Here is a 27503-nt window from a genome sequence, read left to right as displayed (position 1 = left end):
TATCATTTAGCAAGCAGTTTGGATATATTGTGGCATGCATAAACAACATACCTTTTTGAGTGTTTTATTTATTTCATCATGATATTGTGGTCTGAAACTATAAATCAATTTCTCACAGTAGCCTAAGTCGCAATTAACTACTGGAAGAAGCAGCCAAACCAATAGGATATTGTCCACTGGCTGGAACTGTAATAAATGGTTTTGAATAGGCTAGCCTAATTGTGTAAAAAAAAAAATATCTCAAAAGACTCTGCAAAATACTTTAGATAGTTGTCCTTGCTAAACAGAATATGCCTCAAAAGCTATTATTAGCCTATTACTCCGATACAACAGCGAAACAGTATGCTTACTGAAAGGTAGAACTTTCTAACGCAGCTTTGGCTTACTGTTTTTTTTTTTTTATCAGACTGAATGTGCGCCTGCTGTTTATTAGCACGGTGGGCTAGGCTATTGCTTATTGATTCAAACATTCATTTGTATTCTGTCCATGAATGCCTGTGTTTTCAATAATATAAGTTTTAACAAGTTTACAAGTTTACTACTTGGCCCAAGATAAAGCTCAAGCTTTTTATCTGTCCTTATCGGATGTTTGTTTTTCAAATGAGATAACTATAACTAAGAGAAGGGGAAATATCTTTCAGCATTCAATTACACTGTGACCTATGAAATCAAAACATCGGGCAAACATAGTCAATTAAATTTAATTCCATAGAGAGGGAAACCTATGGGCTCTAAAGGTTTTGACTGTGTCTTATGCGTCAGAAGGATCCGACTGCCTGGCGTTTGGTGAGGCTGTGTGGGTGAGTGGGCAATGAGCATGGGCAAAACATTGCGGAAGCTGCGACGGAGGCGGCCGAAAAGCGCTCGACCTAGAGTTCGTGTCGAAGACTCGAGTGAAAGCTGGCCTTTTCCCTGCTATTATCTTCGTTCGTGGATAAGGGAATTTAGCCATATGATGTCGTTGCGTGACAAAATGAGCTAGTTTGCGAGACTCAGTTACTGCAGCGGGAGAACGCTTACATAATAAGCTACTGTATCCCCCATCGCTCGTCTGCCGGGAAAATGAAGTGCAACCCCAGCTTGCTTCAGGTGCAAGCTGCATCCAATAGGAACCTCTTCGTCGTTTCAGTCTACAACGCTGGCCACCCCGATGCATCCCTTTACTTCGTTACGGTAGGACCTGATTTATAGATATATATATATAATGTTCTGTTTTTTCAATCAGTGTTTCACATTATGACGGCAATTTCGCCTATAGTTACATTGTAACAAAGTGGTCACGTAGGGTGTTACATAAGTTTGTGTGTAGTCATACATTATGAGCAGCGTCCAGAGTGTTTTTCGCTGTGTTCAGCTAAACCTTGCACTAAAGGAAATGTGTGTGTCTTATATTGGCCTGACACTCTATTTCTCATGCTACCTGCTACTAAGCTAAACACACACACACACACACACACACACACACACACACACGCACACGCAGATACACACACAGGCACGCACGAACACAGAGAGAGAGAGAGAGAGAGAGAGAATTCACAGCATTGATGTGATAATAACTACTATAAATCCAAGATCGCTGGTGTATTCTGCCATAGACACTGTAGAAACATGTCAACACTAAGACAGACTGTCAGGTGTTTTGTAAACCTATTTCCTCTCCAGCTCCCAGTTTACTACTTCTGACATGGACTATGAGAGACCAAACGTTGAGACCATCAAATGTGTAGTGGTCGGGGACAATGCGGTGGGGAAAACCCGTCTGATCTGTGCCAGGGCCTGCAATGCCACTCTGACACAGTACCAGCTGCTGGCCACGCATGTGCCCACAGTGTGGGCGATTGACCAGTACCGAGTGTGTCAGGAGGTGAGCCTGCCACAGCCACCATACTGTCATGGAGATTATTAATTTTATTAATTGTTATTACTGTTTGACTTACGACTTTTTGTATCTCTCTCTCTCTCTCTCATTCTGCAGGTTTTGGAACGTTCTAGAGATGTGGTGGATGATGTTAGTGTGTCTCTGCGTCTGTGGGACACCTTTGGAGACCACCACAAAGACCGTCGCTTTGCATATGGAAGGTAAAGAGGAATTGACTGACTGGTTGTCCTAAAAGAAACCCCTGAAGTACCTAAACAACTTAACACTGAGATATGCACACTGCACCAAGACAAGCATAGATCTAATATGCTCTTGAAAGTTAATCTCTAGAGCTGTTTAGAGAAGCATGCTTTGAGTCCAAATTAAGTCACAAAACACTGTCATATTTTTCTGAAATGACCAACAAAACATGTATTAACAGAATAAATCAGAAAATATGTTCATGTTTGTTGTTTCATTCTTAGGTATCAAGAAATATTGAGTCTGTTAACATGAATGAAACTGTCAATTTCTATCAAGAATAGTAATACTAATGGAGTTTTTCAAAGCTTGTGGCTCACAACCGTTATAAACCAAAGTGATTTGCTCTTTACTTCCCCTCACTCTAGGTCAGATGTGGTGGTCCTTTGCTTCTCCACTGCAAACCCAAACTCTCTTTTTCATGTCAAAACAATGTGGTACCCAGAGATCAAACACTTCTGCCCTCGCGCTCCTGTTATTTTGGTAGGGTGCCAGCTAGACTTGCGATACGCAGATCTGGAGGCAGTCAACAGGGCTCGACGCCCTCTTGCCAGGTGAGATATTTTTGAAGTACAATTATTGATTCCTTTTTGTTATTTTATTGATAACACAATCATTATATATATATAATATTGTTGAGCAATATTATTGGTCATATTTATGCATGCCTCGCATCACTGAATCTTATTCACTTATCAAACTCATCAGTGTTCTTCAAATATGTCAGTATTAATCAAATGTCCACCATGGTAATGTCTACTATGTCATTGTTTATCACATACTGATATCAATGTATCACCATTTATGGCTGTTGTAGACCAATCAAATCAAATGAGATCCTTGCCCCAGAAAAAGGTCGTGAAGTGGCCAAAGAGTTGGGGGTGCCGTACTACGAGACCAGTGTGGTGGCGCAGTTCGGTGTGAAGGACGTGTTCGACAACGCCATCCGCGCAGCGCTTATCTCACGGCGCCACCTGCAATTCTGGAAGTCACACCTGCGCAACGTGCAAAGGCCCCTCCTGCAAGCACCCTTCCTTCCCCCCAAACCGCCACCACCCCTCATCACCGTCCCCGCGCCCCCCTCCACCCCAGACGAGCACCCCGGCCGCCTGCTGGAGGACCCGCTGTGCGCAGACGTGGTGCTGGTCTTGCAGGAGCACCAGCGCATATTTGCCCATAAGGTCTACCTGGCCACAGCCTCCTCCAAGTTCTACGACCTGTTCTTGGCCGACGTACGGGCCGAGGGGGAGGCTGGGCAGCAGCCGGCCGGGCGGGAGCCCCCGACGCGAGCGGCCAGCTTCGATGCGTGCGAGAGCGGAGAGGAGGCAGGCCGCGTGGGCCTCAGGGCCTGCATTAGCGACGGGACCCTGATCGGGGGTGACTCGGACGCGGACCAGGATGCAGGACACTCAGGCCGCCTGCCGTCATCCTGGGGGAGGGCCTTTGTGGGCATCCAGAGGGAGATGGTGGATGACCCCATCACTCACATGACTCGGCCGATGACGGTGGTGTGCATGGACCCGTCGGTACTGGCCGGTCCGTTCCGAGTGGTTCTGCGCTACCTGTACACAGGCCAGCTGGACGAGCATGAACGAGACCTCATGCACATCGCACACATTGCAGAGCTGTTGGAGGTGTTTGACCTGCGCATGATGGTGGCCAACATTCTCAATAATGAGGCTTTCATGAACCAAGAAATCACAAAGGCTTTCCACGTAAGACGGACTAATAGGGTGAAGGAGTGTCTCGCCAAAGGGACCTTTTCAGGTGATAAATGATTTTTATCTGCTGTGATGTTATGACCAGAAAAAAAGGCTATAAACCTAAAATTAATATTACGATTCCATTTTAGATACATACTGTATGTTAATGTTACACATATACATCCACCTGAAACCACATATATAGCTTTGATTTGTACTAGAAGTTCTGGGAATTGCTGCCCAGATTCTCATGACAGACATGATCCATAGTTAATGCAGAGACATCAAACATCCACTCGGAATGGCATTATTGAAATATTACCCTAGGATTTAAAACTGAATTAAGGAATTTAATTTTCCTATTAATCCTTTTAATTACATTGTGGATGTCTTGAATGACATTCTTACCATAGTCCTTGGTGATTATTAGTGTCAGTGAAAGCTAAAATGGTTGATTGTGTTCTTTGAGATTTCCACTTAGAAAACATGGGGCAAAAAAAAAAGCAGGAGGTTGTTCAACATGAACTGGTTGCTGACTGACTGCAGCTGCTGTGGCATGGTTTGTTTTGCAGACGTGGTGTTCAAGCTGGATGATGGCACAGTGCAAGCCCACAAACCGCTGCTGATATCCAGCTGTGACTGGATGGCAGCGATGTTTGGGGGTCCTTTTGTGGAGAGCTGCACCAAGGAGGTGGGTGGTGACGAAGGAGTTTTAATTCACCACACACACATTCTCATTAGAATGCAGAGCCAACAACACTAAACTCCCCAGCAGTGTTGAACATTGCATAATACGCTGATGGCAATAATCGCAATATAAAGTAGACATTTCCCTTAAGAAATTCATTATTTGTCTATTTTACCATTGCTGGGTACTGCTGTTTTGTTTCACACTGCATGATTTTGTTCTGCTGTTGTTGGTATGGGAGCTCATTTCATAGTAAATCACCAGCACAATGGCTCAAGCTAGCTATGTTGTTATGCAAGCCACATTGGATGCAGTGTGCAATTTGTGGTCTGTAATAAAACGTTGCATGAGTAAATTTTATGAAAGTGTCAGTGAAGCACATGTTGAGCGATAAAAGACTGGTAGGAACTCTAAGCATGGACACAAGCCGTGGCTGCTATGGGAATAGATATCCAATTTCACACACTCAGTGCTTGTGACACTGCATCACAGTATTCACATGAGAGTAAAGAAGTGAAATAGTGCCTGAGAGTGTTTGTGCGTCTGGTGCCTGCAGGTGCTCTTCCCCAACACCACGCGCAGCAGCATGCAGGCGGTGCTGGAGTACCTGTACACCGGACGCTTCTGCTCCAGGCCCGACCTGGACGCCATGGAGCTCATCGTCCTGGCCAACCGCCTCTGTCTGCCTCACCTGGTGGCCCTCACAGGTAAACCTTGCAGCAAAAGCCCATCTCACCCTGCCATCATCTGTCCCCCTCATCTCCTCGTTTACTCATGTTCATTTGAGCTCACTATGACCAACTTACACTTACGACAATAGTATATTAGGACGTTAGTCAATATATGGCCTCTATTCCATAACTAGTTTGATGCTTAATATTGATAGTTGTAACTTGTTACCAGAGCGCTTTAATGTTGACCGATGCTAATTTGGCTAATGAGGGCTAATAGATATTGTAGGAGTACATTGAGAATAGACTGAGTTAGTGACTGTTCCCACAGAACTCTACACAGTGACTGTTCTGAAAGAGACCGCCTCCACTGGAACGGACATCGATGGAGACGTACTGCTCTACCTGGAGATGGCCCAGGTAAGAGGATTATGTTTACCTACGCTCTGGAGGAGGGTATTGTTTTCCTTTTCAAAGTGAATCTGATATTATCTAAGACTACACAGTAACAGTCCTATCCTGTTATTTTTCCAAAGAGAGTGTTTATAGTCACTCTTTTAATAGTCCTAGTGATCAGGAGTTTTAACCTAAGCTTTCTGTGGGAAATAGCAGCCGTGTGACACGGGGCTTATTATAACAGTGTAGAGCTCACTGACTGTAATAAGGAAGCTGAGGTATTTGGCTCCAGGGATTTCATCGGCATCATTTAGCAGCTTTACGAGCGCTGAGTTCAGCTCTAGGAATCTGCACCACGGTATCCAATGCCACAGGTTGGTTGAGTACTTTAACCCTTGCATGACTAAACTGCGGACAGAGAGGGGAATTCTCTTTGGGTTTGTGCAGCGCTCTTGACAGCTCATGTGGTTTCATTTGTCACGCCTCGCCGATTGCGCTGACTCATGCCCTGTCGACTCAGTTGTTGCCAAGGCTTAATCAGATGCAGGGGACAAAATTCGCATGTAGTAGAGTAGAGAGCAATGGGAAAAAAAGGCTTTAATTGATTTGTTCAGCTCTCATAAACGGTGGGATGCTTCCCTCGGGATGTTTTCAAGGAATCTTTTGGAGCTAGTTTTAATAGATTGTCGTTTGTTTAGACTTTAATGAAAGGAGGGGCTTTCTTTTCGGTTCTTTTTTATTGGTTTTTATGGTTTGTTCTCGCAAAGCTGCCATAAATCTTGCAACCAGAGTATTTGTTTTCATCACGGGATGGGGGGAAGTAATTCCAGCTGCTGGAGGGGTCAAGTGAGGCCAGGGTAGCATCTCCTCCGAAATGAGAGCAGCCTTGTGTTTGTTCACTTTTTTGTCTGTCCGCAGTTCCATTGTGCCTATCAGCTCACCGACTGGTGCCTTCACCACATCTGCACCAACTATAATAATGTCTGCCGCAAGTTCCCACGTGACATGAGGGCCATGTCAGCAGGTACACACACACACACACAGATTCACACACACACAATGGCATGCTTTAAATGATAACAACTCTGAAAACATCCAAGTACTACAATATTTAAAAAATGACAGAACCTGGTAATATCCGTGTGTGTATGTGGGTGATTGTGCACGTTTAGAAAACCTGGACTACTTTGAGAAGCATCGCTGGCCACCTGTTTGGTATCTGAAGGAGGATGATCACTATCAGAGGGCAAGGAAAGAGCGGGAAAAGGAGGATTATCTGTACCAGAGACGGCAGAGCAAACGCAAGTGGGTCCTCTGGAACCTGCCCTCGCCAACCAACCCTTCTTCATCCTCCGCCTCTTCCTCATCCAGCTCGGCCATCATCTGAAACGTCCTGCTTGTGTTGCTAAAACGTTCGCACCCAGAAACAAAGACAAGAGAGGGTGGAAGTAGCCTACGTGCAGTGAGCTGACAGACACTGCCATCCTCTCTCCCTCTCCAGCCACCTCACGTACACTGTGTGTGTCAAGCTGACGTTGGGTCTCCAGCTGCTGCTGAGGAGCTGGTTGACTGGATAAGATATGTGAGTCTTACTAGGAGTGGCTCCATCTAACCTTCCTCTTGCCCTTTTGTGAATTCAATTCGGAGTTGCAGAAGCTTTGCTGCATCTCATCCTTCCCATCTCAGCCGAGATGAGTTTTGGGATTATGTGTTATACCTTCTACAATATTGATATTCCTTTCATGAAAGTCATCATATCTCTCATATAACAGAAGCAGTATAATAATTGATTTTTCAATCCATTCCCCTATTTCATCAGAGTGGAAAAACAGAGATAGGCCTACAACAGGATCGGAATTCAGCAAGGTGAAGTAATGAATTTGTAAGTGGTAAAGGAGCTAATCCACAAAAACATGCCTTGACAACGGCTTGAAGAGCAATCTTCAGCCGGTTATAGTTTGCAGTTATAAAACGTCAGTTTTGGAACAGTGCAAGGAGAGTCTAACAGATCTAACAGAGGTATTGTCATAGTTCATAATGTATTTTCACGCAGATAACTTTTAAATGACAAAATGTCACTCTGGCATTCTCAGAGTACAGAGGGGCATTAAGTCATCTGAGAATCCCTTAGCTGAAGATGACCCATGACTGTGGTGTTTGTCCAGCATGTTTACACTGCAACACACTGTATCAGTGGGTGAAGAGTCCCCCATGTTTTTCTCTGCAGGCAGAGGCGAAGATGGTATTTCTACCCTTTAGCTGTAGTCTTACACTGCCATTCGGTTATACTTATCTATACGTATACTTACAGAAATCACTACTAGACATTTCTGGTATTTTTTTGCTGCCTATGAGAGAGCATTGATTACATTCCTTCATATTTACTCTGTACAGTTTGGTACATACAGTATATTGTAAACTTCTGTTATGGTGGTTTGTTAATCACTTTGATTACTCTAATAGTGAATCATTGTCAGGTTGAAGAAAATTACTTCATAGTTAAAAAATCATTTCTCTATACATGTCTACTGTACAATATGTCTGAGTGTACTTTAAATTGTTGTATGGACTGCTGTCTCTTTTCGAGCGCTGCACAAAGCTAAATATATTGAGTATTGAATGTGTACTTTGTAAGCTAAGCAGAAGCAGAGTGAAATGCATGCTGCATATCTTGGGGTGTTTTCCTGTTTTTGTTCCACCAAACCTACTGGTATGTTGTGTGCAACTGTATTTGTCTATTTTCATGTAATCATGTTGTGGCACTTATGAACATCTGTCAGATATCTGCATGGAAATATTTTCAGATCAGTGTATAGTATATGAAATATATACATATATAAAATCATTATGTATAAAATTGTTACCTGTTTTTTTCTTCTTCAGTAAGCCACCTTAGAAGACAACATCTTCAGTAGAATGTGATGGTACATATTGTATGGGTTTTGGGCAACTTTACGTTTACAAGTAATAACATAATGTTAAAGTTTATTTAGCCTTTCTAAATTGTGTGTGGATATGTTCCAATCAAACGTTTTCAACCGCCATGAACCAGACACACAGGACATTCTCTTTGGTTTTACATCTGCTTATCGTTTGCTGAGTGTGCAACATATTTATTTTATTCATATGGTCTTGACTCTTTACTCTTTACCTTTACAGAAAAGTTGGTTAGGTGATGACTTCCCATGAGTCATTCCTGAGGTCAATTTTACCACACTGACAGTAGCTGAGTAACTGTGTAAGCAGTTTTTGGCTATTACCACTTCATAAACAATAACCACTTCATTAGCTATGTACCAAGCAGTACCTATACTGTATGTACTGATAGGTATAGCACTGTATACTCTCAGTTTTATATATCAAACGTCGTCTGTTCAGCAGCTGTCTGCATGCTGAGTTAATACCACGGCTTACTTTGTCTATTCTATCTAAAGCCTCTAAATTTAGAAACTGAATAGAAAGTTGTAAGCAATGCCTGAGCAATGAACCTGTCCATTGTTGAAGAGAAAAATGCACAACAGGATGTCAGCTAAGCTGAACAGTATGCTATACCACAGACATAGAATAACTTAAAACTAAACCAACAGGAGCATTTCTACCCCCTGATACACAACGGCCCTTTTAGTTTAAACAGCCTACAGTCCAAATGACCTTTCTGACACAAATGTCTTTACATTACTGTAGAGGACTGCTAGAGCATGTGTTGTCCACATGTTCTTCAGAGACAGTGAGTCTGAATGTCTGAGCACTGTTTCACTCAGTACACACCCTAGTTGAGTTCATTCAGAATTCCACTTCCCATCCCGTCTCTACATCAGGTGGAGGATCCTCCTGGTCATCTGGGAAACAGTCAAAGTTACTGGTGTCCAGAGGGCCATCAACCTGTGAGAGAGTGATCCCAATTACAGGGTCTGTTAAACGGACTACATGATCAATAAAATAAACAAGACACACAAATATATAGTCACACAAAAATTAACGATATTGGGTAGTGGGAATATGTTAAACCAGAAATCTGAAAATCTAACAAGATCCACCAACATTGTCCCATTCATTCTGCTCAGTTATGCAACCTGATTAAACACATTTCCTGACTGAGTGGTTTTACTCCAAGCATGCCCCGGTACATGAAAGTGGCTGCTGTGAAGTAAATGTTGGATGTTGTGTAACCATCTCTTACAGTGGGCACAAAGGGAGCTGTAAGGGTGCCCTTGCGGATGCCATCCCAGTTGAACCCCTCGAACCATCTGGAAAAACCAGCAGATTTATAATTAGTGAATTCAGTATGTGTTAATAAAAATGTTCTTAATGGGAATGCTTTAGATTCTTGTATAAAGCCGATGGCCTGGCTTCTTACTTGTGCTTTTGAATGTCCTTCACTCCGTTCTTTTGATTCCCGAGCCTCTCAGAAGGATTATCTCTGCAAAGGAAAAACAGCTTACTATCCGCTCAGTGTGTGTATGTGTATGCGCATGTGTGTGTGTGTGTGTGTGTGTGTGTTTCTGAATTTCAAATGTGAATCCTTTTCAATACCTGCAGAGTTTTTTGATTAAATTAGCTGCACTTTTGGTGATTTTCTTTGGAAACTCCACCATATCGATTCCTCTAAGGATAATGTTGTAGGTCTTCATGGGGTCAGGGCCTGAGAAAGGTGGGCTGAGGACCAGAGAGGAGAAGGTCAGATGTCAAGATATAAAAACAGGTCACACTCACACTGTTGCATGGTAAAGACAGTGTAGACAAGGGTGCTAAGACACCCTTTGACTTTTTTGTACACATACCTCACACCCTATTTCACATCTTGAGGCTTTTAAGCCAATTCAACTTAGCTCCTGAGTGAAACAGCTTAAACGATCAAGCCACTCACCTTCCACTGAGGAGCTCAAAGATGAGGATGCCCAGGGACCAGCAGTCTGCAGATGCATCGTGGCCTTTGTTCAAGATGATCTCTGGAGCCACATACTCTGGGGTCCCACAGAAGGTCCACGTCTTTTTCCCAAATCCTACCTGTTTGGCAAAGCCAAAGTCGACCTACGGTAGGACATAAAAGTGACTTTAATCAAAATGTAAATAAGATGTGGAATCTTTTATGTGTAAATATGTGGCCTATCTGCTTATAGAAATGTACTGAATAGTTACTGTATAGGAATAAAATAGGACTAGGGAAGCCACTACACTGCACACTTATGCAGCAGGGTGTCTAAAACAGACACTGAACATTAGCCCAAGAGGTAGCATTTGAAAAGGTTATGTTCCACTGCTACTTAAAGTCTGACTGAGTCTGGGATAATGCTTTGATCTTGCCAAGGAGACAAGCTCAATGGTGTGGTTTTGCCCATGGCCATTCACCAGTGTAATGCACCATATGTCTGAAGACTTGCATCTATGTCCACGCACTACTGTTGAAGAACTGTATATAACATGGGTTTTCAACCAGTGGTCCGTGAGGACATTGCTGGCGGTCCCTGGCCATGGATTCAGTATATAAAAGCACAATTTAATATAAAAGAGTCTGTCTGAATACCAGCTTGGCATATCCACGGTGATCCAGAATGATATTTTCTGGCTTCAAGTCCCTGTATATGATCCCTCGACAATGAAGAAGAGCGAGAGCTTCAACCACGCAGGCTGTGTAGAAACGCGTGGTGCCATCATCAAATGATCCCCTAAACATCAATAACAATAACAACACAAACAAAACCAATAGTACAAGCTGCAATTGGAGAATGTGCCAGATGCCTTAGAGCAGATTGGTGAAAAAACCAAAATAGGTTAATACCGGTCTCTCAGCAGTGTCCACAACTCGCCTCCCTGACAGGCTTCAAGCAACATGTACAGATATTTGGCATCTCGGAAGGTGCGGTAAAGTCTGCAATGATGAAAACCACAAATACAGATCTTTTATTTATCTGTGGGTGGACAAATGTTAAATATTATGATGAAAAAGGAGTATGAATGTCATAACAAATTGATTGAGCTTGGGCAGCTTCATGCGTTTATCTTTTTTCTTTTGTAAATAGGCCCAAACTACTGCTCTTATGAACTGCACCTGAAAGACGTGCAATGCTACCATATTTCTGCAAGCATTATTCGTTTTCTGAATTTCTGATTCCCTCTGACTTGCCTGACAATGAAGGGGCTGTGAGCCTCCAGCATGATGCGCCTCTCTGACAGGATGTGGCCTTGCTGGCTGGTGTCAAGGATGTGTCGCTTCTTCAGCATCTTCATAGCAAACGAGCGGCTGGGGTCATTCTTCAGCTGAACCTTCACAAGCAAAACAGAGATACAATTCATTCCAACAAACATCAGAATTTCTGCCACAGAACAAGTATTCATATGACTAATGAAGGTCACGAATATCAAATGGGACTGTACCAACTCCACGCGACTGAAGCCACCCACTCCGAGTGTACAGATGACATTGAAGTCACCGAGGGACAGCGTGGAGAAAAACGCAGCTTCAGCCTCCACCCTGTAGAAACAGAGATTTAAATGCTCATTGCAGATTTATATTCTTATTGACAAACACTGCCCTCAGTGTTGCCAGAACCAGGCTGACCACACATCACCAGATGGCCGCTATTTGAGGACTAAAGTATTGGCCAGCCACGTTTACAGATTGAATGGAAATTAAGCTATTTTTCTACTTTGAAACTCTGATGTAGTTTGATGTAGTAAAAGAATGTCAAATTTAGACATGGCATGGAAAATCTTGCTGAAGAAAGACCTAAAGGCAAACACATGAACAAGATTCTTTCTGCACAAATGCTGTTGGTTCATCCAATTGAACATCATGTTCTGTTTAGACCAGACAGAGCACTCACTTTGCCTTGACCTCCTCACTCTCATACACTTTATTGCTGACATTTTCCAGTCCCCCAATCAGTTGTTTGAAGGACCTATTTCAAAAGACAAACATAAAAACCATTGATGGAACATACTGTACAAAAAAATTAAAAATGAAACGTGATGGAAGCTTTTGCAGGCTTGCATGTAAATGTTCTGGATTTCCTCACTCTCTATCGACGACGAGACAAGTGACATCTCCCACAGCTGTCACACTTGCAGTGCGTACATCTTCTCTAGAAAGAACACAGAAAATATATTAAGTTCACAGCTCCATCAAAACTCACCATCTCACCATGCATGCTAAAATACAATCATCTGATATTAGCAATGTAGAACCCCACCATTTAAATTTACCACTAGCAGACAAGTTAACAAATTAAGTTCAGGTATGCTTTGTTTAAAATAATAACTACATATTTGAATAATAATATCATTAGTCAAAATACGGTCTGCCAACATCAATTCTAGGCTATTTCCTTGCAAAGATGTCAGATGAATCACAGAATTTGTTGAAGACTTCTGGCTTCAGCTTTTGTTCTCAGTCATGAAGTCTTGAAGCCACAGCAAACAAAACATGTTTGTTTTCATCTAAACATTGAAATTGTTCCGCTACCCCTTCAAGGCCTGTTCTCCAAACCAGTCGCCTCTGGAGAGTGTGGTCAGGAACACGGGCTCCTCATTGGGACTCTTCTGTTGGGTGACCTTCACCTGTGAATGACAATGCGATGGAAAAGTGACATGATGAATGCAAGCTTAGCATACTAGCTAGCAAGTAGTTATATGGTTCCCCCTTTGCAGGGATTATCATGAATGCCTTTTGTTTGCACCAAATTCCCGACCATCTGAAGAGCTCTGTGGACTCATTCCATGTGGGCTGGAAACAGTCATATACAACATTTGGTCATTTGCCTTTCACAAACATTAGCATCAGAAAGACAAGCTCTAGCAAGATCCTTCAATAAGGCTCAATTTTTGCCCATTAATGTCTGTGGCGCAGTGTGTCTTTTAAAGGGCTTCTTGGAGAATATGTTAAATTTTCAAAACACACAGGAAGGACGAGAGCTATGTATTGATGTAGTTTATTGATTTTTGTGTGACCACAAAGTAAAAGAAATGATGCCCAGACAGTCCAGTCCACCTCCCCCCCCCCTCTCACCTGGCCTTCACTGATGATAAAGAATGTGTCGCCTGTGGCCCCCTGTCGGATGATGTAATCTCCGTCGCTGTAGTGTGTCTGAGGGAGAGGGTGAAAGAGACACGCTCAGAAGCTGACTCACACAAAGGAACAAGATGTTTAAAGCAAAGCCACACAAAAACAAAGAGCGGGATGAAAGGCATTGGCTGTTATTATTCAGACAAACGTCCTGCGGCCTGAAATTTAGCATTTCGCTGAGAAGGTTAATTTTAATTTAAAAAAACAACAACAATGTTATTATTGAATCATAATAGAATCAGTACAGCTTGTGAGGAATTACTTAGACTGGAACAAAATCATACAGATAGCTGTGGAGATGCCACAAAATTGCACCATTTGCAATTTCAACTCTTTGAGGCACATTCAAAACCATCCTGATCAGTGAAAACCGCCCATTCTATTGCATTGAGCAAAGAAATATCCTATGTTCTTTCTGCCTAATTTGTAATAAATGTAACAATAAGGACTGATTGGCACAGACTGACACTGACACCAATTGACCAAATCATGGTGACAAGCCCATTCAGAGGGGGACATAATATGAGAGTATGCAATTAGGTTTTATATTGAGTTTTTTTTTCACACTTCAGCATCACTCAAAACCAAGGAAATACAGCCAAAATATTTTCTAAATAGACATCACACAAATAAAAACATTCCAGTCTATGCCAAATAAATGAATACATATATGAACTAAGGGGCTAATACCAAACATGTAAAATACCCTACCTCCTCCAGAACATCGGCTACTTTGCTCAAAACATCCTCTGTCAAGGTCTTGAAGGAAGGCACACTGCACATATGGGGTGGACAGCAGTTAAGCTTTAAATATGTGAAATAGTTCCACTATAACTCTAGACAAGGTGAGAAGAGGACAGTGTGGGTCCAGTGCAGACTGCATCTACCTGCGCAAGAACTCCATGTACTGTGAGTGCTTGATCAGCCCTGTCCTCATCATAATAGTTTGGAAGCCCTGTCGGTCAATGGCCCACAGCTTGATATCGGTGAGTGCTTGAGAGGGTCAAAATGGCAAGAGAATGAAAAAAAAACAGAACAGTGGGAGTGAAAGGGAAAAAAGAGAGAAAGAATTAGCATACCAACACATCATTTACTGCCAATCGTACTCACAGTGCAGCAGGACAACATGGTATACCGTTCTCAGAAGCAGAGCATGCGTATGGTGAAGCTAAAGTGCGATGTAGTAGCCTAGAGACATGCAAATAAAACAGCCATATTGATTTTACTAAGACATTACATAATACTACATAATAACACTCTTAGGACAGAGTGATTTTCAAATGTTTATGTGAGAAATTATCAAACTCCATTTTTGTCATTTGTCTTGTAATCATCTTATAATGAAAATTCTACCACAGCATTCTCTCTCTCTCTCTCTCTCTCACACACACACACACACACACTTTCCAGCAAATAGCACGGCTGGGCAGAATCATAGTGCAGGAACATGATGTTTAAGTGAAATAGACAAAGTGCTCTCATCAAATGAACTGCTGATGTTATTCTGTGCTCTGCAATCACTCTCAGAGCCGCAGAAGGAAAGAAGCATCAGTAGCCATGCATATATGTATTACAGAACATTTTCACTGGAAAGACACATGGAACAAGATGTAATAAAAAATCAATTGCATTTAAAGGAAGACAAAGAAAACACAAAAGTACCAGTGAGCATCACAGATAAATGGACCTGGTTAGAAAATGAATGAGTATGAGGGAGGCCAAGACAGAAAGTACAGGGGTAATGGTGGGAACAGAGCTAGCTATTTATTTTCTGTTTCACTGGAAGGGTTATTTAATCTCTGGAGTTTGCTATTCTCTCTCTAACCAGGAGCTGACCCTGAGCTTCAAGTAGCCTGCGCTCAGCCAGAATCATTCCTGCACAAAGCCATGAGAGAGAGAGAGAGAGAGAGAGAGAGAGAGAGAGAGAGAGAGAGAGAGAGAGAGAGAAATCTCTCTGAAATCCTTGTGGACTGGAGATGCGTTTGGACATCTGTGAATGTGTGTGAAGAGAGGGTCTGTGCAGGCAGAGACATGTGAGTGTGAAAGAGGACACGCAGCAGGATAACTGAGAAAGACGGAGAGCAAAAGAGAAAACACATGGATGTTGTTTCCAATGCCGCCATGTTGTTGTAGACATGAACCATGCAGTACAGCTGATCAATACTGCATTATCTGTGCACGTCTACCTGCAGATAAGACTGGACACGTATGCCCCCAGCCTTTGCCGTGTTCCTACCTGTAACTGTAGCAGTACGTGTGCAATTGTACAGGATGGCCAGCTCCCCGAACACCTTTCCTGGCTCTATGGTGCACAGCTTCTGTCCACCTTTGGTCACCTCCACCACCCCCTCTGCCGAAGGCAACAGCACAAACACTTCACATTATGCCAAACAATACACAACCCACAAACTAAAAAAAACACACAACAGTTCCATAACAATAACAAAGCATTTGAGTGGAGCATTATGCCTGTGGCAATGAAATGTGTGAGCAACAGAATGAACAGAATGTGGGTGGTGATTGTGTAATACTTAATTGCAAGTCAGTTTCTCACCAACAAAAAAGGGCTTAAAAAACAGAATATTACTGAACAGCGTCTGTCTGTCACCTCTCTGTCACAAATGGTGGGGTGGATCAAACAGCATCTCTGGAGAGGAGCTCTTCTGTATGCAGTATGCATCATTCACAGATTATTGGTGAGAAAAGGGTAGGTTTAGTGTGTCAGATTTCTTATACACACAAGTGCACCCCATTAATTCTGGATGTTCGAGTGGAAGTGTGTGACTGTCAACCAGGCACACAAAAGGGATTAAGGGGGTTTAGTCATCGTGTTCAGATGAGACGACAGGAGCAGATGACACCAGCTGCTTGTGACCTCACTAAGGTGCAAACTGCAAAAGCTGCAAGGTAGCAAAGTGAAAACACAGAGCCCTATGTTAAACAGTATCCTCCAATATGGAGACACGTCTCCCATGGCAGCCTATTGCATGTTAATTATGTGACGAGTGCCTGAAGTGATCACACATCTACACAGAGGACCCATCATCATGAATAGCCTTGAGAAGATCAATGCAAATTCAATGGCAAAAATGGTGTATCACTTGTCCAAGATCTATTAAACTATCTAAATATGTCTATGTTTGTCTTCAGCAAACAAGCTCAAATGTTGGAATAAATCACATTTGCTGATATTGGCAGTGGTTAAAAGAGGATGAGAAAAAAAAGACTCCTGCTATTTATGCAGTAATCCATCTTGGGTCAGGCAGTCCCAGCTGTACTTCCGGAAAGTTTCCCTTCATTTAAAAATGATAACATTGTCCTACATTCAATATACATGTGGAATGAGGGCACATTAGAAGCCTATTATGTGGCCAGGAAACAGCTTGGTAGCAGCCAATATCCACCAGTATTTTTCATTATGCATAATTTTTAATATGCACCCCAGAATGTGCAACCCACTCACCTTCAAGCACATAAACAAGGGAGCCGTCGTCTCCCTCCTGAATGACACAGCACCCTTGGGCGACGGTCGTCGGATGCATGCAGTCCATGATGGTGAGGATCTGGCTCTGTTCCAGGTGCTTCATGAAATCGTTATCCAGGAGAGCTCTCTGAATCAACTCCGAGGACCTGCAAGAAGAACAAAGAGCCATGTCTGATCCTCCTCCTTCCATCTCCACTGTTCCACTGGAACATTCCTCACCTCAGCATCAGTAAAGTAGAGAGGGGGATTACATGTAACGTGACTGGCATGGGATCACCTCTTCTTCAAATGGTCTATTGTTAATGCGCAAATATGTGGTGTGATAATCTCTACATGTTTACAAATGAAATGTACTCTTTGCTCTTGCTGTAGTTGGTAAGGGTGACATGGGTGAGCTGAGCGGGGTCCAGGGCCGTGGGCTCTGCAGAGATGGCCTGCCGCTTGGTGCGCTGAGGCTCATCTGGGGGGGCTGGGGGCACACTTCCACCTGTGGAGGCATGCCATCGATTTAATATAGAATTTCTCACATTTCCGCATATTTAATAGTTACTGCATGAGGATACCGTTACAATAAGCTGTAACTTTCTTGACATTCTAGGCACTCTCACCCGAGGTGTCTGGCGGCCCAGAGAAGGACGACTGGCTGGCGGCAGAGCGGTGACGGTCCAGCTCTCCCTGGAGTTGCCTGATGAGGTCATCTTTAGTGTCCAGCTCCAGCTCCAGCTCATCTATGAGGGTGTCGCGCTGTCTCAGCTCCTCGATCTTCGTCTGCAGGGCAAACTGGAGGTCTCTAAGGGTCCCCATGCTTCTGACACACACACACACACACACACACACACACACACACACACAGAGAGAGAGAGAGAAAGAGAGAGAGAGAGAGAGAGAGAGAGAGAGAGAGAAAGAGAGAGAGAGAGAGAGAGAGAGAGAGAGAGCAAGCAGATACACAGTTACATTGTACTGCATATTTACATGATTATTAGCACGGTATCACAAACCGTGACCAATTCATCATGTGAATGTGGAAACAGTAGGCCACATCACTTCAAGGAAAAAGACAGAATTGCAAATAAGTTAATCTCATAGTATGAGCAACTCCAATGCAGATGCCTAGCTCAAAACTCATTTGACTGACTAAAAATAATCTGTCTCTCATCAGACTATCCACTACATTAGCAGATAAAAGGCTCGCATAGGAATAAGTCTTCAGATGAGGATAAGCAGTCACCCCTTACCTGAGTTGTTGCACGTTCGTCGAGTATCCTACGGGTATCACTTCACTCTTCGCGTTTTATGAGGCAACAATATCAAAGAGCGAGACGACGAGGAAAACGTGGAACTGAACTATGCAAAACCACAACATATTTTAGATGATAAACTATCTGTAGCAAACTTCTCCTGCAGAAGTGACTCTACCCTCCTTCGCCGTCTGCTCCGTGTGCTTGGGCACGCATGTCGCTCGCATCACCAGCAGATGCGTGCAGCCTTCCACCAGGTACCGCACTCTCACAGCGCCACCGGGGAAAGGGATTTTAGCCGACTCCACCTGACACTGCCCACAATCTCTCTCTTTCCCGCTCCAGTTTCAGGGAGCTCAAACATACGGCGACGCCTGCGAAAACTAGATGTACCGCAGAGCGGTACAAAATATGACCGCCGCCCAGTCCAGCACATGTTTTCCACAAAAATAAATCACGCTGAAAGGCCTATATGATTCTAACTGTCTCACTAAATTGCATTATCCACACTCAATTCTCACTGATATCTGCTAGACAACAAGTACCAAAACATGATTAGTTCATAGATTTCACATGTAAAATTAATTTTATACAACCCCACCTCCATCTTGCCTGTTCATAATTCTGAGAAATTATTGAATTGTGTGCATGTGTGCATGTACATGTTTATTTTATGCGTGTGTGTGTGTGTGTGTGTGTGTGTGTGCGTGCTTGTGTGTGTGCCTGCGTATGTGCCTGTGCATACAAGCGTACATATGTCTACTATGTGAGTATGTGTCATACGTATGATTACTGTGAATGTATGTGTGTGTGTGTGTGTGTGTGTGTGTATCTGTTTGTGCACATGTGTGCACATGAAATGGGTTAACATGACCCCTGGAGGCAAACATACGGAAAAAAATGGTCATCCTAGGCCCTACAGTTCTCAAGATATTCACAGAGAACTGTGTCTGCCCTACCCTCCTTTCGGGGGGTCCAGTCCAGCGGGGGGGCTACAGATCAAAACGAAAAATTATGGTTCCATGCTATCCATGTGGGGGTACATGTCCACCAAGTTTTGTGTACCCCGGTGTTTCAGTGTCCCAGGAATCATTGACAGAAATTTGGACATGCGAAAAAGAAAAAGAAAAAAAAAAAAGAAAAAAAAAAAAAAAAAAAATCTGACTAAACCTATATGACCGCCGCTTCGCTGCGCGGCGGTCATAATAAAAAGACTATAGGCTACTATTGGCAATCAGTTCTGACGTTCATCCACCATTTGTGGTTAGCTTTGTAGCATACATCTTGGCCTTGGGCTATGTACTTCTTATCTGTCCAATAATATGATAGGTATCTTAATCAACTAGACAAGAAAGCTTCTCTCTACTTACTAAACTACTAATTGGTTTTTCTATAATGTATGCTCTTTGTTATTGTAATTTTACTGTTATCCTATTGTTAATTGTTGTTAGTTGTTGTAAACCAAAAATACACATGTGTTATGGGGTTTATCACACCACAGAAATAGGTTGCATTAACCACTAAAACATGAATGAATAAACATTGCCAGTTATTTCACATAATGCAAACTCCAGGCAACCGACTAGGGTGTGGTTTCCCAAAAGCTGATGATTGTTATGTCATTTTTGAGTTCCACCTTAAGCTCATACCTTAAGTCCCTGCAAACCAAATATAAAAATGTATTTCAAGTTTGTCACATCATAAAAAAGGGTGTCATTGCACTCAGAAGTATGTTACATTTAGGTGTCAAAATCATGACATTTTGAGACTTATAATCTGCTCCCACACTGTGTCTGTCATGCCTAAACTATCTGACCACAAATTCCCAACAATTCTCTAAACCAACTGACTGCAGCTGACAGCTGCTTTTTTTTTTTTTTTTACCAAATTCAAGGTGTTTCCAAACAAGTCTCCGATTTTCGTTTACAGGATCTTTAAAATTGTGGCATCCAGGCGAGCTAAAGCATGGCATAGACTCCGAGAGAACAAGAGAGCTGAGATTAACTCTTTGCTGGAAAATGACAATCATCTGGACAATCATTTTGTTTACGAGAAGGACAGAAAAGTGGCCATAGGGCAAATAGAATCAATAACTGAAGATGGAAAAAACAGGATTGGAAACTCCTAATGGATGTTGAAAGGCAACTGCAAGTTTTGCAGTGTATTGTTGTGACTTATTTGAGACCACATGGTGGATTCAGAGTGTGAGCACATCATATACTTTACTGAGCTATATTCTTTATGAAGGTGTGATGAAGGAGGTATTGAAAGGAAAAAGTTAAAGTATGCAGAACTGCTTGCAGAAGTGAGGGCTCGCAAGCACACACCAGGCCAGCGGATTGGCGTCTCCACTGGTCTTGTGTGTGCTTGCGAGCGTTAGAGGCTTTGTAGCAAAGTCAGCCACGACACTTCTGTTGGATTTTAGACTCTGAGATTCGTAAAATCTTGTCGCTGTGTTTCTGGAATGATGGTTGTTCGCGAGAGGATCAAGGGCTTTTATTTTGGCTTGTTATGTTGCTCATTAGATCAGTGTTTTTCAACCACTGTGCCAGGGCACACTAGTGTGCCGTGAGAGATCATCAGGTGTGCCGCAGAAAATTACCCAAATGTCACTCACTGGTCCAGAAAAGCAACTGTTGCATCAAAGAATTTATAACCACATGCTCTCATTGATTGTATGATTGTATGATTGCACTATTTGTGGTATGCAGGCATTGTACAACGGGGGCCCCATATCCAGTATTCACAGAATCATCACATATCCAGTTCATAACAACAATTCAATTAGATATAGTCACCTACAAATGAAATAGAGGGCGCTTGTTTTATTGAGCAGGTCTTGCATAGAAGCCATAATAAGGCCATATCTGTGTATTATTTGAAATTTTAGGCTATGGTATGTTTATTTTTTCTTCACACAGGATGTTAGTGTGCCGTGGGACATTTTAAGTGTCAAAAGGGTGCCGTGGCACAAAAAAGGTTGAAAAACACTGCATTAGATCATAAATGATCAAAGCAATGAAGAGGAATGACTGAAAAATGTGTAGGTATATCTTGCTGCCTGCACCAAGGGTTTGCATTTTGACTATGTTGCTGATCGGATCATAAACGGCTACAGCAACAAAGAGGAATGACTGAATAATTTGTAGCTATTTCTTGGTATTTGTAGGTGCCTTCATTAAGGGCTTGTCTGATTATGTTGCTTATCGGATCATATAAAGTCACAATGTAGGAATGACCGAAGAATTTGTTGGTATAGAACCCATCAAGAGTTGGAAGGGGGTGGGTCCGGGATGCCAGACACCACTGTTGAGCCTTCTGGACGTGTTGTGGGCCTATTTCAATGAAACACAGGTGAAGGAAGGTACCCACTTGATAGCCCCAGTGAAAAGTTCACGGAGGCAGCTCTGTTGGTTGTTTTGTTTTTGATGCTTTGGTTGGGCACTGGCAGTGCATGTGGTACTGTGAAGGAGGGCCCTTACAGATCCTGGGTATAACATGCAGTGTGTGCAACTGCCACCAGCCAACTGTACAATGTTGTATCCTGAGTCATGTTCTATAATATTAGGCTTGGTTGTTGATTGTCTACTGTAGGAAATCCCTTTCTTACAGCACAAGGAATTTACCACCTCTCCTGTGCATATCTGAAACAAATCTCTGATTTTGGTATACAGGGTCTTTAATTGCTAATATTTTAAGTTGCTTTGGATAAATATCATAACCATAACTTGAAGTATTATCATATGGCACAATATATGAAACCTCTCACACAAAAATCAAAAAATTACACCAATTCTACAAAATTGCAAACAATATTTGACTTATACTTAGTTGCCAGTGCCGTATATTTGCAAAACATTGTTTTGCATTCGCATCCTTTATTCAACATCATCAGACATTGAACACTGGTAGAATCTTGTCCCAAGGACGTTGAATTGTTGATGAATTGTAGTGAGAAAACCCGCATGGAGGCCAAATACAGTTACAGTGCATTGCATATCATATTCATCATAGTCAGTTTCCTTTCCGAAACTAGAAAGTTTCTAGGTCAGCATTGCCTACACAGGGCGCTCAGACAATGGAAGATCCGCAGAGAATGTATTGGTGAGAATTTGAGTCACATAATGGCTATCAGGTGATGGCTGTATGACTGAATATGCACTTTCAAGTTGGTGTCCTTACAGGTGTGGTCAGTGTGCTCATCACTGTGCAGGAGGTAGCTAGGCCTATGCAATGCAAAGGCCATTTGCAGATGCTCTGGGTCAGGCCTTAATTGTGGGCCTTATTGGATGATTTAGGCATATAGCTTTTCCATCTCAGTTTTGTGTAGGTTCACTGCACATTTTAGGTTTCTTTGGTAATGTGTCAGTCTGGCAGACCTGCAATAGATACATTAATGGGTCGGATTGGCCTCTACTGTCTATGGACCTTGCATCCAGTAGGTGGCGATATGAGCTTAAAGCGCCCCATCCTCCAAAATCATACAAAGCAGAAGAAGAAGATGGCGGAAGATGTGTCTGCAAACCATGCACAGCAAAAACTGGGATTGTATCTTTTTGGATAAGTCAAAGTTTAACAAGAAATTGTGCTTTTCATTGTAACTCCAATGTTACTTGTAATGTTTAGCTTTTACATAATCTCTCATAAGGTACCATGCTTGCACAGTGCACACTAACGCTGTTGTAGACACTGGGTGTCTCAGTTGACCATTTTCAGGTACTGAAACCGTATTAAAAGTTATCAAGTGCCTTGACTTATTGCAGTAACTTGGATGTCCCCTTCCCTTCTGCACGCGAGGCTTCCATTGCTCTGAACACTCTGTCACCGGATCGTGAGCCAAGAAAAGGAGGAATTACTAAGGAACTTGTGGCAGTGGGCAACGTGTTATCAGTGTTAGTCATGCGCGTCAAATTGTTTTTTTTTTTTAATCTTATCTTGTTTACATTTAATGTCACTGCATTGTGCTTCTCGCGTTTATGAACCATGGTATTTGCATGTCCATGTTTATCTTTTGCAGGCGATGGACCGCAGATGAGGCTCGCATTCTCCGCGTCTCAGTTGGATCTTTCCTGGATCACCTGAACTTGGTATTGGAAACTATGGATGAGTTTGGACCCCCGGTACCTTTATAAGATTGGGTCTTAAGAGGAGAAAATGCTGAACGAATGGAGACTATAGGGGCACGTGAATGGCGGGGGGAAGGTGATGCGCTGCTTGTCAGATGTCGGGTTCCTACAAGACAGTACGTCACACGTTGTGTCCTATAATGTTAAATGGGTAATGATCTGTTTGACTGTATCTGGTGATCCAAATGGATCTGGGCGCAGAGACTTTGTGTTTATTTTATATGAGGATGTTTGATCATTTCATGAGGCAAAAAAGGCTACTTATAAATAATAAATCCTGTTTATTGTCATAACAAGTCAGATATTGTTGTTTGTTTATTATCATTATTGTGGAACAAGTAATCACTCATGATAAAAGCCTATTCACTGGTAACAGTTACTGTTATTGGCAGATAGTCTAAAGCAGAGGTTCCCAAACTTAAAACTGCCAAGGCCCAATTTGAATTCTGAAAATTTTCTGCGGCCCACCTCAAGTCTGGGCTCTGGCTGGGCCACTCTAGGACATTCACAGAGTTGTCCTGAAGCCACTCCTTCGATATCTTGTCTGTCTGCTTAGGGTCGTTGTCCTGTTGAAAGATGAACCGTCGCCCCAGTCTGAGGTCAAGAGCGGTCTGGAGCAGGTTTTCTTCCAGGATGTCTCTGTACATTGCTGCATTCCAGTTCCTGCCGCTGAAAAACATTCCCACAGCATGATGCTGCCACCCCCATGCCTCACTTTAGGGATGGTATTGGCCAGGTGATGAGCGGTGTTTGGTGTCCTCCAAACATAACACTTGAGAGTTCGCAAAGAGTAAGAAGTTCGATCTTAGTCTCATCAGACCAGAGGATTTTGTTTCTCATGGTTTGAGAGTCTTTCAGGTGCCTTTTGGCAAACAGGCTGAGGCTGTAACATAACAAAATGTGGAAAAAGTGAAGCGCTGTGAATACTTTTTTCGTATGCACTGTAAATGGTCAGTGGGTAACCTATGGGATCCGCAACCTCCTGTAGCCTCATTTTTGTTGCCTTCATGATTTCCTTTTAAAAGCTTCTTATATTACAAAAGGAGATATTAATAATAGCAAGCCAACTGGAATCTGCCACTCTTTCTTACATGCGCGCTCAAGATGTGTTCCCAATTAAGTGCAGTAAGTAACGTTCAAGTTAAATCTGCTGCATGGTGGGGCAAACAGTATCATCTTTACATGTAAAATGGTGTTGGTGCATTTTGACGTTCTCGAAGAAGAGTAAAAAGCAGTTTGCAGGAAAATTTATTGTAAATGTTGCCTTCTCTCCCTTGGTGCTCTACGTATAGTGCATGATGCTGATTTTAATGAAGCAATTTAGGCTTCCTCTCGATCGCGGCCCACACTTTGGGAAACACTGGTCTAAAGACACAGCCAAATGCTGAAACTCCAGAATCCTTTAGCACGGCTCAAAACAGGGCCAAATCTGTCTGAGGCTGGCATAGGAGGAGGGGTGGGGAACTGGAGGGAGAGAAGAAGCTACATTTGTATGTGTGAAGGGGAAGTATACTAATGTGTTGCCACCTCATTTGAATTAAGGCAGTAGGCTACAAAATATCTAAAAGAGAGATTGGCTCAGTGTGCTTGGCAAATTGTTTTTGTATATCCCTGCAGTAAGTATATCACCTTCCAGGGGGTGGAGTGTCATAGTCCTATCCCAGACTGGCTTGCTACCAGATACCGTCCTCTATTACAAAGTGCTGCTTGGACAGGTCTGTCAAGTCTGGGAAGATATTGTTTTATGAATTACTGTTCACCAAACCTGGAAAGGTATAGACATGTTGGTGAAAGTCTGGACGTTTTGCTCATAGTTATACATAGATGAGTAGTAAAAATAAAAACATGGTCAAGGTCAAAATCCCAACTAATATACACACTATATAGAGAAAATAATTTGTAAAAGGGCTGATATTTTTATTTGGGAAAAGGTCAGGCTCCCTGTATAAGAAATTCTCTGGTCTACTCACAATATGGTTTGTGCAGTGTGCACCTCCCAAAGGGGTGGTGGTAACTTATCACCAATACAATACCGAAACTGATTTAATTTCCAGTGTGTGTATAAGTATCAGTATATATACTATTTTGATCCCGTGAGGTTAAATGTGGTCTCTGCATTTATCCCAAAAAAACACACACAGCACACAGTGAGGTGAAGCACACACTAATCCCGGCGCAGTGACCTGCACTCGGGGAGCAGTGAGGGGTTAGGTGCCTTGCTCAAAGGCACTACAGCCGTGACTACCTTTCTTTTACTGTCTATGGTGACTACTGGTCGGGGTTCGAACTGGCAACCCTCCCGTTACAGGTCCGAAGTGCTAACCAGTAGACCACGGCTGCCCCCGTTTTTTTTTTTTTTTTTTTTTTTATAAGTATGTGTGAGGAATGTGCGGTTTATTGATATGATGCAGTTACGATAGACTCTTTGTTCATAGTTGGCTGAAGGGGTGAACAGATTGGTAGATGATGATTACCAACAGCACATGAGAATTACCACAAAAATGTTCATGTGCTTTAAAGGGGAACTATGCAGGTTTTTTAGCTTAATTAACTGAACAGCTTCGAAATCATTGGAAAGGTTATATGATTTTTTTCGGGTTGAATGGTGGCTGCCTCGCTTCTTTGGGCCAGCAAGCCGACAGCCTAAGACAGTGTTTCCCAAACTTTTTTTCTGGGGACCCACTTTTTAAAAATGACGGACCATCGCGACCCATTTCACTTCAAATCTACCCTGCAACCACCAATATTGTTTTAGGCCACAGGTTCTCCAACTTTTCTATGCCTTCCCCAACCATACATTGCTATAGGATCTAGATAGATAGATCATGCTTTGAACACGGTTATGTTGCATTTTGAGCACCATCAGCGTGAAAAGTTCGAAATGACTACTGAAAAGATACGTTTTAATGCGCATCCAAGAGTTTGGGAAAAATCTCGCATGTTGCGCAGTCGTCATTCGTCAGCATAAGCTTTTCCTGTATTTCAAAAAAAAATGTTGTAGGCTACGTAGCGTTGCAGACAAATGGGTCCATAACACTGTGGACGTCAATTCCGATGTAAACAGCAAATAACTCAAGTTATTGTATTGTTGTATTATATTATATTGTATAGGCCTAGTCGTTATATCAGAACAAGAGGCTTTTGCGCAATATAGCCGGAAGAATGTGCCTTTACTTTGGAGAATAGTGTTTAAAATTTAAATTGTAGCCTAATAATGCACTGTTTAAATCAGAAATAAAAATGTGAGGAGGTTGCTATTAACTTTAAAGATTGCATCTACAATCGAAATCTACATGCAAATTGAATGGCCTTATGTCCGGTCAATGGATGTCTGCTTTAGTTGACAGCACGGTCACTAGATTTTAATCGGTAAAGTTGAGGAGCTGGTATCTGTTAATGTTCGTGCAAGTAGGCGGATTCATGTCCCTTGTAGGCCTAGTTTGCAACTGCGAGGTAGCCTACATGGCAGGCGCCCCACAGAACGGTTTCATTTTGAGAGGTCGATATCCATGCTCTGGCACCCCCTCTGCGATGCGTTCGTCCCCCAGTTTCATGCGCCAGTTTGAAAGCTTTTATGACCAAACCGTGACTGTGGTAGTTAACAAACTACATCCTAATAGAAAACTGTTGACTTTCATCAAATGACAAATGGCATCAGTTAGGTTTATAACACAACATAAATTGTGTTGGCGACCCAAATAAAATCTCCTGCGACCCACCCGTGGGTCGCGACCCAGACTTTGGGAAACACTGGCCTAAGAGACAGAAAGTCTCGCAGCCATACACGCCAGGTACCGGCAAAGTAGCGATGGAGTTCCTTAGACATTTGTCATGACAGAGCCAGCGAAAAGAAGCAGAAAGCGAGTAAACCATTGTCGGAGGAACAGGGAAAAAGGAAAACGGCAGACTGACCGATTGAGGAGTGTCGTAAATCATATACTCTGAAGCTGTAGAGGGCGCTCTGCAGAGAAACCTGCGAGCAAAAAGCGAGAAGGCAGCAAAGAAATTGGCAA

At 42.7% G+C, this 27503-nt stretch overlaps 3 protein-coding genes across 8 annotated transcripts; 2 read left to right on the top strand and 1 right to left on the bottom strand.

The window, feature by feature from the left end:
• Positions 1-846: 846 nt before the first annotated feature.
• On the top strand, positions 847-8396 carry rhobtb2b (Rho related BTB domain containing 2b). Of its 2 annotated transcripts, XR_012986816.1 has the most exons (11): positions 847-1173; positions 1666-1867; positions 1979-2082; positions 2491-2676; positions 2940-3889; positions 4398-4516; positions 5070-5220; positions 5516-5604; positions 6499-6604; positions 6753-7162; positions 7400-8396. XR_012986816.1 is itself a non-coding variant. In XM_076284558.1 (10 exons), the coding sequence occupies exons 1-10, from the start codon at positions 1151-1153 to the stop codon at positions 6965-6967; spliced, it is 2145 nt and encodes a 714-aa protein (XP_076140673.1). In that variant the 5' UTR covers positions 847-1150; the 3' UTR covers positions 6968-8396. The 2 variants fall into 2 exon arrangements, 1 of the variants encoding a protein (XP_076140673.1); XM_076284558.1 differs by having other exon boundaries at positions 6753-8396.
• Positions 8397-9363: 967 nt separating this feature from the next.
• On the bottom strand, positions 9364-17930 carry LOC143122519 (cGMP-dependent protein kinase 1-like). Of its 5 annotated transcripts, XM_076283307.1 has the most exons (20): positions 17767-17930; positions 17677-17711; positions 17481-17586; positions 17106-17272; positions 15879-15992; positions 14530-14635; positions 14354-14417; positions 13586-13663; positions 13043-13137; positions 12597-12662; positions 12405-12479; positions 11956-12052; positions 11705-11844; positions 11360-11449; positions 11105-11246; positions 10448-10611; positions 10114-10236; positions 9938-10000; positions 9761-9827; positions 9364-9462 (listed from the first exon to the last, which is right to left on the bottom strand). In XM_076283307.1, the coding sequence occupies exons 1-20, from the start codon at positions 17928-17930 to the stop codon at positions 9364-9366; spliced, it is 2055 nt and encodes a 684-aa protein (XP_076139422.1). The 5 variants fall into 5 exon arrangements, with proteins under 5 accessions (XP_076139422.1, XP_076139423.1, XP_076139419.1 ...); XM_076283308.1 differs by lacking the exon at positions 17677-17711 and having other exon boundaries at positions 17481-17575; positions 17727-17930; XM_076283304.1 differs by lacking the exon at positions 17677-17711 and having other exon boundaries at positions 17481-17613; positions 17735-17930.
• A 4932-nt stretch (positions 17931-22862) lies between these two features.
• On the top strand, positions 22863-23786 carry lage3 (L antigen family member 3). Its single transcript, XM_076283303.1, has 3 exons — positions 22863-22912; positions 23128-23256; positions 23382-23786. The coding sequence occupies exons 1-3, from the start codon at positions 22866-22868 to the stop codon at positions 23494-23496; spliced, it is 291 nt and encodes a 96-aa protein (XP_076139418.1). The 5' UTR covers positions 22863-22865; the 3' UTR covers positions 23497-23786.
• The last annotated feature ends 3717 nt before the right edge of the window (positions 23787-27503 follow it).

The sequence above is a fragment of the Alosa pseudoharengus genome, unplaced genomic scaffold (assembly GCF_046254945.1).
Source record: "Alosa pseudoharengus isolate Yale_2024_CS ecotype anadromous, Long Island Sound unplaced genomic scaffold, YU_APseudo_1.1 YU_APseudo_1.1_scf_14, whole genome shotgun sequence".
NCBI lineage: Eukaryota > Metazoa > Chordata > Actinopteri > Clupeiformes > Clupeidae > Alosa > Alosa pseudoharengus.
The sequence above is the reverse complement of the archived record's forward strand: the minus strand, read 5'-3'. Positions and strand labels throughout refer to the sequence as shown.

Excerpts from the sequence above, each read along its gene's own strand:
- rhobtb2b (XM_076284558.1), top strand. The coding sequence starts at position 1,151 with ATGCATCCCTTTACTTCGTTACG. Across the intron at positions 4,517-5,069 it reads TGGAGAGCTGCACCAAGGAG|GTGCTCTTCCCCAACACCAC; the intron begins GTGGGTGGTGAC and ends TGGTGCCTGCAG. Across the intron at positions 5,221-5,515 it reads TCACCTGGTGGCCCTCACAG|AACTCTACACAGTGACTGTT; the intron begins GTAAACCTTGCA and ends CTGTTCCCACAG.
- LOC143122519 (XM_076283304.1), bottom strand. The coding sequence starts at position 17,930 with ATGGGGACCCTTAGAGACCTCCAGTTTGCCCTGCAGACGAAGATCGAG. Across the intron at positions 11,845-11,955 it reads GCTTCAGTCGCGTGGAGTTG|GTTCAGCTGAAGAATGACCC; the intron begins GTACAGTCCCAT and ends TTGCTTGTGAAG. Across the intron at positions 10,612-11,104 it reads ACCGTGGATATGCCAAGCTG|GTCGACTTTGGCTTTGCCAA; the intron begins GTATTCAGACAG and ends GTCCTACCGTAG.
- lage3 (XM_076283303.1), top strand. The coding sequence starts at position 22,866 with ATGGCGGAAGATGTGTCTGCAAACCATGCACAGCAAAAACTGGGATT. Across the intron at positions 22,913-23,127 it reads GCACAGCAAAAACTGGGATT|TAACTTGGATGTCCCCTTCC; the intron begins GTATCTTTTTGG and ends GACTTATTGCAG. Across the intron at positions 23,257-23,381 it reads GTGGGCAACGTGTTATCAGT|GCGATGGACCGCAGATGAGG; the intron begins GTTAGTCATGCG and ends TATCTTTTGCAG.